Source organism: Pomacea canaliculata, linkage group LG6 (genome assembly GCF_003073045.1).
Source record: "Pomacea canaliculata isolate SZHN2017 linkage group LG6, ASM307304v1, whole genome shotgun sequence".
NCBI classification, from domain to species: Eukaryota; Metazoa; Mollusca; class Gastropoda; order Architaenioglossa; family Ampullariidae; genus Pomacea; species Pomacea canaliculata.
Window position 1 is genome coordinate 8,839,656 of NC_037595.1, and position 15,108 is coordinate 8,854,763.

General features: G+C 34.7%; 2 protein-coding genes across 3 annotated transcripts; one reads left to right on the forward strand and one right to left on the reverse strand.

The window, feature by feature from the left end:
* Positions 1-226: 226 nt before the first annotated feature.
* Positions 227-8,463, reverse strand: LOC112565690. 2 transcript variants are annotated; one of them, XM_025241337.1, is made up of 5 exons: positions 8,322-8,463; positions 5,921-7,522; positions 5,262-5,515; positions 4,858-5,001; positions 227-3,886 (listed from the first exon to the last, which is right to left on the reverse strand). In XM_025241337.1, exons 2-5 carry the CDS (start codon positions 6,339-6,341, stop codon positions 3,347-3,349), a joined length of 1,359 nt encoding a protein of 452 aa, XP_025097122.1. In that variant the 5' UTR covers positions 6,342-7,522; positions 8,322-8,463; the 3' UTR covers positions 227-3,346. The 2 variants fall into 2 exon arrangements, with proteins under 2 accessions (XP_025097122.1, XP_025097123.1); XM_025241338.1 differs by having other exon boundaries at positions 8,188-8,324.
* Positions 8,435-15,108, forward strand: LOC112565692 (V-type proton ATPase subunit E-like). Its single transcript, XM_025241340.1, has 9 exons — positions 8,435-8,591; positions 9,790-9,855; positions 10,028-10,137; positions 10,341-10,407; positions 11,156-11,245; positions 11,619-11,717; positions 12,065-12,132; positions 12,380-12,467; positions 12,913-15,108. The coding sequence occupies exons 1-9, from the start codon at positions 8,559-8,561 to the stop codon at positions 12,973-12,975; spliced, it is 684 nt and encodes a 227-aa protein (XP_025097125.1). The 5' UTR covers positions 8,435-8,558; the 3' UTR covers positions 12,976-15,108.

Consider the following 15,108-nt stretch of genomic DNA (forward strand, 5'->3'; position numbering starts at 1 on the left):
CAAAGCTTTCAATGTCATAAGAGAAAATATATATATATACACAGAGCAGTGCTATCAAACAAATGTGTATAGAAATTTATATCATGAGAGAACTGAAATACCAATGCCTCTGCTTTCTCCTCTGCTGAGATTCATGGATAAATCATTATGGATGGCACACACAAAAGCATTTTTCTCTTCATTTGCCATGCACTTTAACAATATCTCTTGTTGCTACTAAACCAAACTGATTTTCCATTGTTTATTTTTAACATAAACTGTAAACATTAACCAAATCACAAAATTTGAGACCAAAGCAGTGATGTATTCATGTCATTAACCACATATCTATACCTGCTTTGTAATGAACTTACTTGAACTGGCACTTGCAATCAAACAGCAGCATTGACTATCAGGGAAGGAAGAAAACAGTCTGTATTACTGTCTTCCATTCCAATTAGGATCAATATGCTTACCCTTAAAAATTCATTACTAAATAAGTCATAAAGTTTAGGAAAATAAGTGTCTAAAAACAAGTAACACAAGAGCAGTGTGAAAGATTAGTGTCAACAACAACACACAAAACTGATGTCGATAATTTCGTAGTTATCAACAAGGACCATAGTCATTTCAAATATAACAGTAAGGCATCACTCAATCCATGACAATGTATAAATCAAATGCAAAGGGTGAATATTAATGTACAAAAACCACAAACAGTTAAAAACAAAATACTGTCAATCACTTATTAAGTACAGGAGATCATAATACGCAGTTAAGACATCAGTTAATGAATGTCTGCTGACTCTTTGACAATGTGCTCATAAAAGGCATACACTGCTATAAGCAAACATCCAAGTGGTCTTCTCATCTCACTTCCAACTTCAACCAACAACTGTAAAATGACAAGTAACAAGAAATATAATAATGCACAGATGCATGTGGACTGGAAACTTCTGTTTTGTGCCTGCTTCCTTCAGTAAACAGAATCAAACAAGTCTTGCAAACAGAATTACAAGTTAACACATACACTGCTCCATTCTAAGAAATGGTTCACAGATACAAGAAATAAAGTTGCTTTATCATTCATCCTATAGAACAAAATATGGACAAGCTAAATATTTTGCAATACAAATGATTGCTTAGGTAAAATGTTCCCTTATGAATACCTAAAAAAGATGTGCTAACTCTGCACTTAACTATACTCTAACTTTAGAGCAGCTACCCAACATGACTGGATATTTATGTCGCTTATTTACTACAATTAAACAAAACAGTTTAGTTAGGCTTGCAAGTTGAACTCAAGCATTAAATAACTAACATAATATTGTGCTTGCACTTATTTTTATCAGCTACCATTTATTTTGGGCAGTGTCAAATCAGCAACATAAAAGTAATTGGATATACACACACACACATGGAAGAGTGCAAAATTTCAGGTGAAAATAAATTAAGATGTACACTCAAATCCTCAAGTCTTAAATCCAGCATGCAAATAAAATAGTATTCACATTCTTTAACACTTCTCCATAGTAAGCCAAGACCAATGCAAAATTCAAGATTCATGAATCTTCATCAACTGTAAAATGTAAAAGATGCCAGAATAACTGTCAAGCAGGACAGTAACAGAACACTTGGCACAAAAGATATGAGTAATCCAGCATGGTGTGCAGAAACAGAACAATTGGGGCTATAAACAAGTTTAGATCTATTTTAAAAATATAAACACACTTATTATTCCATACTCCCATTTCTTTTTCTGTCTTTTTTATTCAACCACACACTCCTAGGCAGATTGCAGATCTGCTGTGAATTTTTCAGCAAACACTTTACTCATTCTTTATTTTTTATTTTACCAATGTGTGACTCATAACAATAGATAAAACGGTAAATCATTTTTGAAACAAATAGGTGATCAAAGACATCTGTGAGAAGTTGACAGACAATTTTTGTTTCTTTTTGCAAAAATAAAATGAACTTTTTTTTTAAAAAAAGTATCAACAATTCTTTATTTTCTAAAAAATCCATGCAGTTAACACAAAATGTTTCAAGAAAAAAAAAGCAACTGCAAAATGAATGATATCCAACATCTTTTAAAATAAAACCAGAACAATACTTCATCACACAGATCAATTTAAATCATAATCTTTTTTAATCTTGTTAAAATAAACAATTGAAATCACTTGGGGAACATTAACATAAATCCAAGTATGGCAGTTTTTGTGCATAAAACAGCACATAGGCAGTCTTTAGTTTTCACACAGCACCACTTACATCAAATTCCACAAAAATAAAATGATTCATTTTATCTGAGAAAAGCACCAAACCCCAAAATATTGTGGATATTTGCCTTAACTCCTTCACAAAGCGTAACACTAACTCAACTTTTAAAATAACATTAACCTAACCCAAATTTTAATCTCCATCTATTTGTCACAGTTTCCGTACACTACCTAAGCGTGCATGAAAGCACACACAGTCAGGCAGTCCTATCTTCAGCTTAATGTGATGTGAACCACCATTAGTATCCATGTGGTACTGCTGCTTGGTCTGCCTGCAGTAATAGGCTATGACTGGATAACTTAAGACATTTATTCTTAAAACAATGTGCTAACAATAATTCTCAAAATTAGCATTTTTTCACCTGCAAGAGTTATTATTTGAAGCAGGTAATTCTATCAAACCCAAATAATTTTTTAAAGATATCTCTTGTTTTAATATTCTTTTTCAAAATAAACCTTTAACAACACTCTGGCTTCAGATCTACTTTTGTCTATTTAGTGACTAGTAATATTTTAAATTGTATATAGCATTACAGAATACAATGTATTTACCACCAAGGGTAGACTACCTACCGATCCTGCAGCAGGAGGTCCACACATACTTGGTGAAGGCAATACAGCTGGGGCTGCCTGTGTCACAGCTGCCCTTCGCAAATGTAGTTCAAACATAATCAAACATTCTGTAAAGAGTTTATTTGCTCAAGAGTTAACATTTGACTAAAGTCTTGATAATGGATTTAAAAAAAACAAAAATGTATTACCCTGTTCATCGCATCTTTAAGATTTTTGGAGGGAGACTTGTTTTTCCCAGTCATGAAAATGAACACAGATCACAGGTGTAGAGGATAAAGAACATTTGTGCTGATACCTTAAGTGGCACTTTTAAGCGTAATTCTTTTATTAACAAAATTGATAAAGAATGCAATCCATGTTTGTTACACACACTGTTATGACTTTTTTCTTGTCCAAAAATACACTTTCCTTAACAAATAATTTTGAGCATCAGTTACAAAGTCCAAACAAGCATGCATGCATGAATTCCTATGCACATGCATACACACACTGCACTGAACAGGTAGTTAGTGTTAGTTGCGAAAAAGATTTAGCATGATTGCTGTCCCAATGGCAGCAAAACTGACAAACCCTGCACACACAGGTAACAGATGACTATGCATCAATGGTTCAGAAAGAGTGGGTGGCTTACTATTTTCAGTATCTACACCTTGAGCAGCATTGCCATGAATCCCCTCTGCTGTCATTGCCGGATCAGCAGGCATTATTTCTTTCACACTCTCACCTCCAAGGTTTGTCTCTGGCACATTAAAACCACCATCTACAGGTCTTGATATTGCCTCAAAGAATGCCTGTTGATGTTCAGAGCTGTCTGGAGAAGGGTCACGTCTATTTCCACTGTTTGGGATGTCTAGGGGCTCAGCTTCCTGAAGCTGGTGACCTTCTACAGGTGCAGTATTAATGCCATCTGGAAAATCAGTCTCATCTGTTTGAGGCTTATCCACTCTAGCTGTTTGAGTTGGTAAAATTGAATCTATAACTGCATGAATCAAAGGTTTTGTTTCTTCTGAGGAGGAGGATGTTGCACTATAGCCTGAAGGATGAATGCCAGCCTAGATGAAAAACATACAACCACAACAAACAATAAATTTAACTTTTAAACTATGGAAAACACCAATACTTTTAAATAATAAAGAATAATAAAGAAATTTTATAACATGTCATTTATCTACATAGGCTGAAAGCACAGAAATGAATGAAAATATATACATAGTACAAGGCACAGAATACCTTACATGACTCATGATCTAGTCCTCTGGTAAATCAAACTTTAGCCAGAAGCTTTGCCAAAAAAATTAAGCATGTCTTAATCTGCTGTTTAAAGAATGAGAGTTAGAGGAACGTGGTGGAAGAGAATTTGAAACTTGTGGTGCCTGGTAGCAAAAGGACTGTGTACACTACAGGTTAACAGGTAAAAAAAAAACACCGGAAAGCTTTTCCCATGTTGACTTCCTTTCTAGATGAATCACAGCCTATAAGAGATAGAAAAGTTAAAAGAAAGGCTGCTGTCAAAATGATGATATGCCCTAGCTGCTCATTTGTACTCAATCCTCTCCTTCACAGGTAACCTATGCAACTATTCCAATACTAAAATACTTGTGAAGGGCAATTCTGCAGACATAATTTTGGATGAACTGAAAAATATAGCATTACAGCAGTCCAGCTGGGATTTTATGTAACAATAGTTAACCTTGAGCATCACATAGGCTAACTTAATTTGATGCAGATACTGCATCGCCTCTTTGAGGTTAGTAATTTTTGTTTTTTTCGCACAAAATTCGAAAGCCAGATTAATGCTTGGGGAGTTAACACCAAGGAGATTAAAAGTCATTTCTTTACTTTAAAAAAACCCCATGGAATTAAAAAGGATAAAACATAAACATTTAACATTTTCAATATTTTCCAGTGATCTTTGCCACATATCAAAGAAGTTTGGAAAAAACTGGTGTATCTACTTCCATACCCACATGGGTTATCAGAATTATGAATAAATAGGACCAAGCAAACAGCACACATCTCATACCCATCCTCCCTGTCTGATAATAAAGCCTGCGGCTTTTTCAGCAAGCAGCCTGACTGTGCAGTCAACCACAAAATTGAGCCCCCTTAATCCTGTCTGCACCATCTGCATCGTCACATGTTGACTATACAGCATCACAGCAGCAACCTGTTAAGCAAGACACATGAACCTGCATAGTTAAATAGGTTTATAGTTTTTACATTTATATAATTATTCATCACAGAATATTAGTTTCTGAAGAATTACGCCACCATATAATTCTTTTTTTTTTTGCAGCACTGCTTCACAATGTCCATCTCTGTATGTAGTCATATTAAATGTTTAATAGCTAAATTTCTTGTGACAAGAGAAATTGCATAAAACAACCAAACAAAACCAAAACCAGAGTAGCCTCAAAATAATTTTACCTGTTGCCATCCTTCAAGATCATGTTCTAAAACTGCTGAAGCTGCTTCACGGAACTGTTCATAAGTAAACATTCCTGAAATTAGGTCAGAAACAATATATCTAGCAGCTCTTGTAAGATCACTATGATATCGCCGCTCAATGTCATCTCCTATGGCCATTAGGATTCGCGCAGCCTCTGTCTCAGGTGTGAGGGAACGACTATGATTGAGAGAATGGGAACTTGATGAGCTAGAAGATTGAAATTTTAGCTGCCCTGCAAAAGAAAAAATTTTTTGCACTAATAAAATAGAAGTGCCGAATCATAGGTCATGAGCAAATGTTTGTGTCTAATTTATCCATGGACACCTCCAGTTACAAGATTAATCAAAACCTTCACAGTTAGAACAAGTACTAAATGATATAATAAGGAATATTATTAAGCAACACTGTTTCACTAGAAGTGTTCTCCTAATGTCTGGTATCTCAAACTTTCATTTAAGTCAAAATTTGATATACAGTACTTTATATTATCTGAATCTAAAAGAAAAAAATCGGAAAATATGAAATGCACTTAACAAATATACATATACACACACATCCCAAACATTTAACTCTATCTCTATTAGAAACACAAACATCAAAGACTAAAAATGAATATTATTTTAGAATCAGCACTAGCCTTCAACTCCATCATCAAACTCTGATTCAAATGATGAGATCTCTTCATCCAGCTCCCTGTAGAAGGAAAGCAGATGTTGATTCAAAGGGGGTGCTTCCTGGTCACTCAGCAGATTAAGGGAGAGTCTCGATCGATCAAACCTCGGTCTGCTGCGATCACCACTGGCCCCTTCCTCAACCTCCCTTGATTCCCCCACTTCAGTTACATCTGAATCTTGGAGAGTGGTTTTTCTGCTTCTGAAAGGAATGTCTGCATCCTCATCTGACTCCTGTTGAGAAGTTATTAGCAGCACATCATCACCGTCCAATCCATCCAGGTCTCCAATTTGGAAAAGTCTGCCCCGACTCTGATAATTCCCACCTGGGTCATCACGTTCAAAGCCATGCACGTTAAGTAAAGGCTTATCTTCTAGAATGATCATTTCAGGACTAATAGCATCTTCTGTTCTAGTACTTGGCACCAGTTTTCCTGTTTTCTGATTCTGTGAACAACTCTGTTCCTGAAAGGTCTACCAACTCAGCTTCACTGGGAAGTGTGGGAAGCCTCTCAGAATGTACATTGGTCAACCGGTTTTTGAAACTGATGCTTGTGACACTGCCCAATTGACTGGATTCAAAGGAAGAGTCCAGCTCATCATCTGCATCACTGTTGTAAGTGCTTGGCTCACTACTGTCTGTATTCTGGCTGATGCTTCTCATAAAACCTTCAGTCTGAACATTTTGCAATAACTTGGGTCGAAAATCATGTGACGCTGTTGCTGGTGACTTTCGATTTGTACGTTTAGTTATAGGCATAACTCTGAAAAAATGTGCATCTTTGAGATCGGGTGAAGATTTGTTGTCTTTTGTTCTGGCAAAGTGGGTGCGGTTTGCTTCCACCAGGGGATGATGGCACCGATTGGGATTTATTATCCTGCCATCTTTGTCTGATTTTCTGAGTCTGATTCTTTATTTTCAAATGATGCTCAGATTCTGAAATGTTTGACAAAGAAGTTTGTGAATGGCGCAGGACATTTTGTTCTGATGCTGTTTGCTGCAAAAACTGCAGGACAACATACTTCGTCTTCTTCATGAATGTATCATCAAGGACAGGGTCTCCAATGGGCTGCGAGTCCCCTGAGCTTGGTGATTGACCACCATACTCTGGCGTAAGATTATTATCAGTCTGATGAGCAGTGAATGTACTACCAGCGGGAATATCATTACCAGAGTCTTGAAAGGGGACCTCCTCAACATCATTTGGAAGTGTCAGGCTGACACTGACAGGAGTGTCAGAACCAGGTGCCTGACTTGTGATAAAAGCACTAGTCAGAGTTTGTGAAGCTGCTTCACCATAAGTTTGAAGCTCCCCTTCTGCATTCACAAGACTGTCACATGTCAGGCTCTGATGGATCTGACTCTGAGGTGTTAAGAAAACCCCAGAGTCACTTTGATGCATACATGTAGTCTGATCTTGAGCCAATGAACTATCTCCAACCACATCTTTCTGACCTGGATCACTTGTATGCTTCAAGTTAAGGGCAAGACCAGGGGTTGCATTTTCTGTTGTCATGCTGGCTGGTCAGTAAATGCACTTGTAAACTGTTGTTGTTCTTCCATGTGCCTGAAAATAATTATTTTCAAACAAAACTCAATAATGCATTCTAATCTGCATCCTAAAACACCCTTTTCAAAAGTTAATCTATTGCTGTGCAATCTAAATTCTTATGCTGAAGTGCTTTTTGTGTTTTGAAAACAATACTTCGACGTGAGAAAAGATAGAAACACAAATTTCAACGAAAGTTTGCAAGTGCATTTTTTCATAATGATTTCTTTTTAATTTGCTAACAGTTTAATAAGGAGCGAAATATGATAATATGTTCAAGTCCTTTGTAACTTAGATTGTATACCAACATGGATTCTGATCCGTTCTTTTTTCATTGTTGTATTTCATAATTGTTTTTATGACATTTATATAAAGTTTTAAAAGCCCATTCACAATATGATTATATATAATGATTTGTGGGCCAAAGGACAATTTCTGTCCTTGACTATGCCTTGCACAGACAATAAAGATTGACTGACATAATCTTTAGATGGTAAATTTATAAATTGTTATAATTATAGTATACATTATATTCCAAACTTTTTACAACTACTGTCATAATCAGAGCACTTCATTTCCATATTAAAGAACATTATGTAACTGAGTTATACTCCATAGAGGAATCGTGTGATTGCTCATCGTTAGAGCAATATTTAGTAACTAATTGCTAATACTATACTTACTATAATTATATAAGCGCTGCAAGCTTTCTTTCCGAAATTTCGACAAACTAAGACGCTTCGATTGTTTTACTAACATTCAAAGTTAATCTGGTTTGTATGTCAAAACTGCTTATTCTCAAACAAAAATGTCTTACTTAGGTCGCTCCAGAATCTATCGAGAATGACATCAGCAACCCAAAGTCTCTCCCAACAACAACGCTGTCCTCAAGGAAGTTAAGTTAGCAGCGAAACGAAACTTGCGCTAAACGTCACCACACTTTGTGGTCACGAGACGCGTTCACTTCCGGTGTTGTCGTACGTGGAGAAATTAGTGACAAAAGTACCTTCCTTCTGCCGGTGCACACCTACTCCTGCTAGCCTTATCCACGAAAATGGCTCTAAGCGACCAGGATGTTCAGCGGCAGGTAAAAACTTGATCACTAAGTGCTACGTATTCCTGGTAGAAAATTCTTTCAAATTATATGATTTCCCAGTGTGGGTGGTTTCGTTTAGCATCAGTCATCAAATGTCCACATCCTGCAGTTATCGTCGTCACCTGATCATATGACTGCTGATTACTTTTTCAAGCACTGCATTTTGAGTATTAAAGGGAGAATGTTAAAAAACCCAAAGAATTTATCTGATTATTTCATATTAAAACGTGGAGTTCTTTCTTTTTCTTCTCATGCTTTACAGCGAACCGCAGTTTTGCCTGATAAATAATCTTATTTATTTATCACTTCTAACAAATTTTTGTATCAAAAGAAAATTCACTTATTTAGTAAATTTATGTGGAAGGTTAGAGCAGAGATTTCTGTTCCTAACACATTTGCCTGTTTTCGCTATGTTTGCTTCTTATAAACTCTCTCTCTCCATCCTCTTTCCAAGTTATCGGCAACTCCCATCCTGTGGGCTACCACATTAAATAATTCATTTTTGCAGTCAGTTTTCAAATTTCGACCTCTCTTCACATTACATTAAATTGCAAGGTCATATTAAACCAGCAATGTCAAATGAGTACTGAGTGATTTTTATTTCTAGGACAATAACTACAAGGTCATATTAAACTATTAATTGTCATAACAGTACTTAGAGATTTGTTATTTTTACTTGGCAGATATAACTTTAAAATGACATCCAAAACTAACTGTGCAGCAATGTCCTTTAATTTATTGTGAAATTTTGTCATTAACATCGACAGTTAACTACTATTATTACAAATTAAGATCGGTTGTAGGACACATACAGATACTTTAACAATTTTTGTCAGCTATCTTTTTAAGTCTTTTTAAAAATTGTTGTAGCCATGTTACAAATTGCATTTTTTTTAAAGCAAGAGTCATCAAAAAAAGTTATGCATAAAAAGAAAAGTTATTTGTTAATGCCTTGTACTCTGTTGATTATAAAGGAGTTAAAGAACTGTGATGCCTGTGACATTTTCATAATAAAAATTACAAATGATACATGATTAATATAGTAATTTTTACATCATTGAAAACCATTAGATTTATTTTTAATTTTCTTTTACCTTAGTCAAGAGTTTTGCAGTGGTGATGACGTTTTGTCACTTGTGATTACAAGGGAGGTAACAAGTCTCTGACAAATATATATTCTCTCCCCTAGATTAAGCATATGATGGCCTTCATTGAGCAGGAGGCCAATGAAAAAGCAGAGGAAATTGATGCGAAGGTAAGGTAGTTGTTATCATTATAATATTATTATTTAAATATGATGCATTCTTTGCTGATTTAAAAAGAAAACAAAACTGTTAGTGTTTGCTGATATTTTTCTAGCATTGATGTTATGACTGTCTCATCCAATCTGTATAATCTGATTTAATTGTGATGTCAATCAAATACAGGCAGAAGAAGAGTTTAACATAGAAAAGGGTCGTCTGGTGCAACAGCAGCGTGTAAAAATCATGGAGTTCTATGAACGAAAAGAAAAGCAAGTGGAGCTTCAAAAGAAGATGTAAGTGTTCACATTTTTTTGTGTGCATGTACATATGTGACTGAATAAGAAACATGCTCACAAATGTGCATTTCATATTCTTAGTATATTTTGATTATTTCAGCAGGTTACACAAGGGATTTTTGTTTTTAAAAAAAACTTCTTTCAGATGGTTAGAAATATGCACTTCTGGAAACAGATTTTGTCATTTCTGTGTCTTTCAGTCAAAGTTCCAATCTGTTGAATCAGGCTCGTCTGAAAACTCTAAAAGCACGTGACGACCATATCAAGGTATGCACCCTGCATTAGACATAAGCTAACAGATTGTATGTGTGGCCTGGGTGGGGTGGGTCTATAGTCTGTGTATTTATGTGTATGTAGTTTCCTTTGTGTGTTTATTTTTACACGTAGGTGCTTAGTGTTGTGTCTTTGTGATATTTGTTTTTCTATATGTTCACATTGTACAAGGTTAGTCAAAATTATGTTAACACTTAAATGATAAAACCACATTTTACAATGCATATATAGTTCAAGATGATTCACAGGATGATCTTAACCTGTTCATCATCGTGTTCAGCTCACAAAAACCAGCGAGCAACCTTACCATTTAAAGCTGAATAGATGATACCACAGTCACTCTTGTGTTAATATAATTTTGACTAACCTGTATTTGGCAGACAATTCAGTTTGTCCAGAAAGTATTTCTCATTACCACAACTGTAACATTTTAAATCATTAAAATTTTGTGACACAATCATTTGTTTATAATGTAGTATATTATAGTACAATAGTGTTTTTTAATTTAAAATATTTTTATTAGCTATATATTCATACTTCTAAGATTTCATTATTTAGCATATTTCTGTTTCCTTTAACTGTGTGAGAGGAAGGAGTGGTTTTCTTGTATGCTGTACTAGTATTCCTTTGAAATCTTGTCCTGTAAGATCAATGTTAATCCTACACATTTCTTTTTAAATCATATTATGCATGTTATTTCACATTAGTCTGTATCATTGCTCTCTGCATACATCTTTCGCAGATTATAGTTGAAGAGGCAAGAAAGCGCCTCACAAAAGTGACAGATGACAAGCAGCAGTATAAAAATGTCCTTACTGGGTTGATTGCACAGGTAGTGCCACTTTCTGCTTTAGGATGTGTAAATAAACTGTGGAAGTTACATGTAATCTAAAATGATTTGCAGTATAATCTGCCTAACTGAGTTGATATGATAAAGTGTTGTGATTGCATCCTGCTTGAAGTTTTTTTGACAACATGTGTTGATGTATAATTGCACAAGCATTTCTACATATTTGTTATATTGCCATATAGTAGAAACTACCAGTGACTGGATAATCTAAAGTCTGTCGTGGGTTAAGTTTTGTGTTTTGAGAATTTTCAAGCAAAAGCTATGTGTATTGCTTTTTTCAACTGGCTTCTTCATTAAATCATCTGTGTGTGTGTGTGCACGAATGCATGCATGAAATGAATGTGTACATTTTTAGTGTCTATACCAATTGTTGGAGCCTAATGTAACACTGCGGTGTCGTGCCAAAGATGTAGACCTGGTTAAGGTAAGAGATTTGCCTTCATCTGAATTTGCTGTTTTATAAGTGAATGAGAATATACATATATTACTTATATCAGTTCTTAATTTGTCCTTTTTTCCACCAACCAAAACTTTCAGTCTAGGTTTCTTTTTTCTTTTTTTTCTCTTGTTTAAAGAAGTCTGTTGTGTTTTAACTTTGTGGCAATATTGAAATTTGTTGGAGTCAGCAATCTGTGGAAGTGATAGTACACTTTTCATATTAAAAATAAGGATGCTTTAGATTTTTTACCTTTCAGAAAACAAAAATATAAGCAATTGTAATACTTCAGCTGTGATCCAACTTATAAACTAAAGTGGATTTTATCTCTAGGATGCCCTAGGACCTGCCATTGAAACTACAAGAAGGCAACAAAAGGAACAAAAGAAGTAAAGGTCACCCTGGACACAGAAAACTATCTGGGTGATGACATGTACGTTCTTATTTTTAATCACTGGGCAACAGTTACTGTTGAAAGTTATACTTACATTTACATTTTTATTATAATAACTTGGAAGTGTGCAGTCAAGATGCAAATCATCGTGTACTATGTTATGCAGTAGTTTTGGAATGTATGGTTTTAAAAAATATCTGATTTGACATTTGTTACTAAGTGTGATACCATTTTGTCTTTGTGCATGTGCTTGTATTCTATTGTTTTCGATCTGTTCCCATTTCAGATCAGGTGGTGTTGTTTGTTCAAGTCGCAGTGAGAAAATTACAGTTTACAACACCTTGGACAGCCGGCTAGATCTCATTTGCCAGCAGGTACATTGTAGATTGTATTCTTGATCTTTAAATTTATGCATTTGTGTACTTAAGTATTATGTAATAATTGCATGAGGAATAATAGTTTTCTCTATGATTCAAATATTTTATCTGTTGCCTAATTAGTTTAATTAGCAGGCATTTTGGTCTTGGTACAGAGCATGGGTCTAACTAATGATTGGCTTTCTTGTGTGGGTTTGTTGCCTGGAAGATATTCTACAATAATGTTATAATAACATTTTGCACTTAAATGACTCACTGATAATTCTTTTCTAATGCACTTGCTTGTTAGTTTTCAGGCTGAAAACAAAATTATAGGACAGAGCCTTCTATATGTGTTGCTGCAGCTAAGCTTAAAAGGTTACTTGATGTTGTGAACATGGTAAAGGTCTTGACAATTGCTAAAGCAGCTTACTTCATTTCTTTTTTTTTCTTTTTTTTCCAGATGCTGCCTGAGCTGAGAGACATTCTTTTTGGCCACAACCCCAACCGGCGTTTTATGGACTAAGAACTGTTGGTAGTCTGCTGATGATTATGTCTAAGCCAGTCACTTCCAGTTTAAATGATTCTACAAGCATGAAATATATGATCCAGACTAGGACCACTATGTTTACATTAGGTTACCGTGAGAGCCTATCAAGCATTGTTGTAATTTAGGATACCCAAGGCAGAGGTCAAGAGAGGACATAGCTATTCCTGTAAATTGGAATAATCAAAAGGGAGGAAAGGTCAGTTGCTTTGTGCAAGTAAAGCTAATACCAGATGATGTGCTGACAGCAATCACGGTTGATAGTTGTGAGAGCATCAAAGTAATTGATATGGATATGGGGTATTTTGTTTGTGCATGTATAAAAATATATGTTGATATTTTAAGAGTACTTACAAACATTTGTACAAGGTTAATTGCAACATTTTTTTAGGTGGTTTATCATTGAGAAGATTGAATATGTCTTTATCTTGACATGTCCTCTTCTTATTTATCTCATTGTCAAAAGACATGAGTTACTAGTAACTTAACTATAATTTAGTAATAAGAAAAACTGTAAATGTCAACAGAAATTCTTTTTCACTCTAGGTCCAAAATAGGTCAAAAACTATATTAATAATTTACTTGCTGGCAAGTCTGGTGATAAACTAGATCCAAGACCAGATCCATTCCTTTTTTGTGATGTTCATAAGGTTCATGTGTGTGTGTTTGCAGTTAAAAAGTTGCAATGTTGCCAAAGATAAAAAACCTAACACTATGTAGATTTTATCTTGTGCGTAGTAAATACTGAGCAAGGAAGTAATTAGTCTTGTTTTTTTCCTTTCTTACTGTGGTGGAGTATTGTTTTTCAGGATAATATTTACCATGAAGAATTGTAATTTACATAAAAATATGACTTCACGAAGGTTCCATACATTGAAATCGCAATCTTTCTTTTAAGTAAGCTAAAACAAGGTAAACAGCAGATGCAAATATCTAGCAACTGAAAACCAGATTATTAAAATATTTACGTGATTTTCGACAAAAATTTTCTTTAGATTTTCTTTATCTTGTGCTTCTCTTCATTGATAGTGCATGGTGTATGTCTAATACATTTGTAGTTAATTTTCTCATGGATGGGAAAGAATGATACTTAATCTGTTGACTACTATTCTCTTCCATTGTTGCTTCAAACCTACCCTAGTTTCCTGTGTAAAAGATTTCCCCAAATGTAATCTGTTAATATTTGTCTGCATGTGTGTGTGTGTGCCTGGATTGTATACGCATATTATATCACAAAACCTGACCTGTGACACAGGTTTGTGGGTTTTGCTTCATCACCATGGCTGTGATTCTAAATAACTAGGATTCTGAGTATTTGTACTTCTTGAATTGTGTAACCAGCAGTCTTCTTTTTTTTTTTTTAACATAAAGATTTTCCGACTAACATATATCATTTAGAGCTGACATTCTATTTTTCTTATGTAAGCAGAATATGTAGGGTAGGTTTTAGATAAATTATGTAAAACCTTTCGTACAAGAAACCTTTTTACTGGGTGGGCACTAAATGCAAATATTTAATAGCTGCAAACAGCGTGCATGATTTTGCATTATTTTCTCTTGTAACAATCTTCCAAGAGCTAGTCAGGAGTATAAATCATTTACATGCAGGAGTTTATCTCGTATATATATATTTAAAGAGGATCTTGACGGTTTTAAATCAAGCCGCATTCTCCCCCTTACTCCCTAGAATAAAATGTGCCATCAAATAAATCGACATGAAGGAAATTCAATCTAGAGACATCGCCTACTTCTTTAGCCATTTAAAAGGAAAGTCCATCTTAACTTTGACATTTTGCTTGATTTCTATAAAAGATATATGTATTCCATAAACTCTGATGACAGTTTGCAAGAGTGTATCCATGAAGAATGTACAGAAGTGTCCAGCTATGCCAGTTAATGAAATTTGACAGTGTTTACAGAATGCATTTGAGAGCAATTGTAACAAGTGGTATTTTCTATTAGTACACGCAAGCATTTTCTTAAATAATATTTATGATGTAGGTTTTTTTTCTTGCAAATATGGTATGTCCTGTTGTACTCAGAATATACATGTTGTTCATTTCTGCAGTGTATTCAAGGCCAATGAAAAATAAACTCTTTTAGCTAGTAAAA

Bases quoted from the DNA above. Each gene is read 5' to 3' on its own strand.
- LOC112565690 (XM_025241337.1), bottom strand. From the start codon at position 6,341: ATGATCATTCTAGAAGATAAGCCTTTACTTAACGTGCATGGCTTTGAA. The intron at 5,516-5,920 runs GCTAGTGCTGAT...TTTCTTTTGCAG, and splicing joins GTTTGATGATGGAGTTGAAG to GGCAGCTAAAATTTCAATCT. The intron at 5,002-5,261 runs GTAAAATTATTT...CTTGCTTAACAG, and splicing joins ATCTTGAAGGATGGCAACAG to GTTGCTGCTGTGATGCTGTA.
- LOC112565692 (XM_025241340.1), top strand. From the start codon at position 8,559: ATGGCTCTAAGCGACCAGGATGTTCAGCGGCAG. The intron at 10,138-10,340 runs GTAAGTGTTCAC...TGTGTCTTTCAG, and splicing joins GTGGAGCTTCAAAAGAAGAT to TCAAAGTTCCAATCTGTTGA. The intron at 12,468-12,912 runs GTACATTGTAGA...TTTTTTTTCCAG, and splicing joins TAGATCTCATTTGCCAGCAG to ATGCTGCCTGAGCTGAGAGA.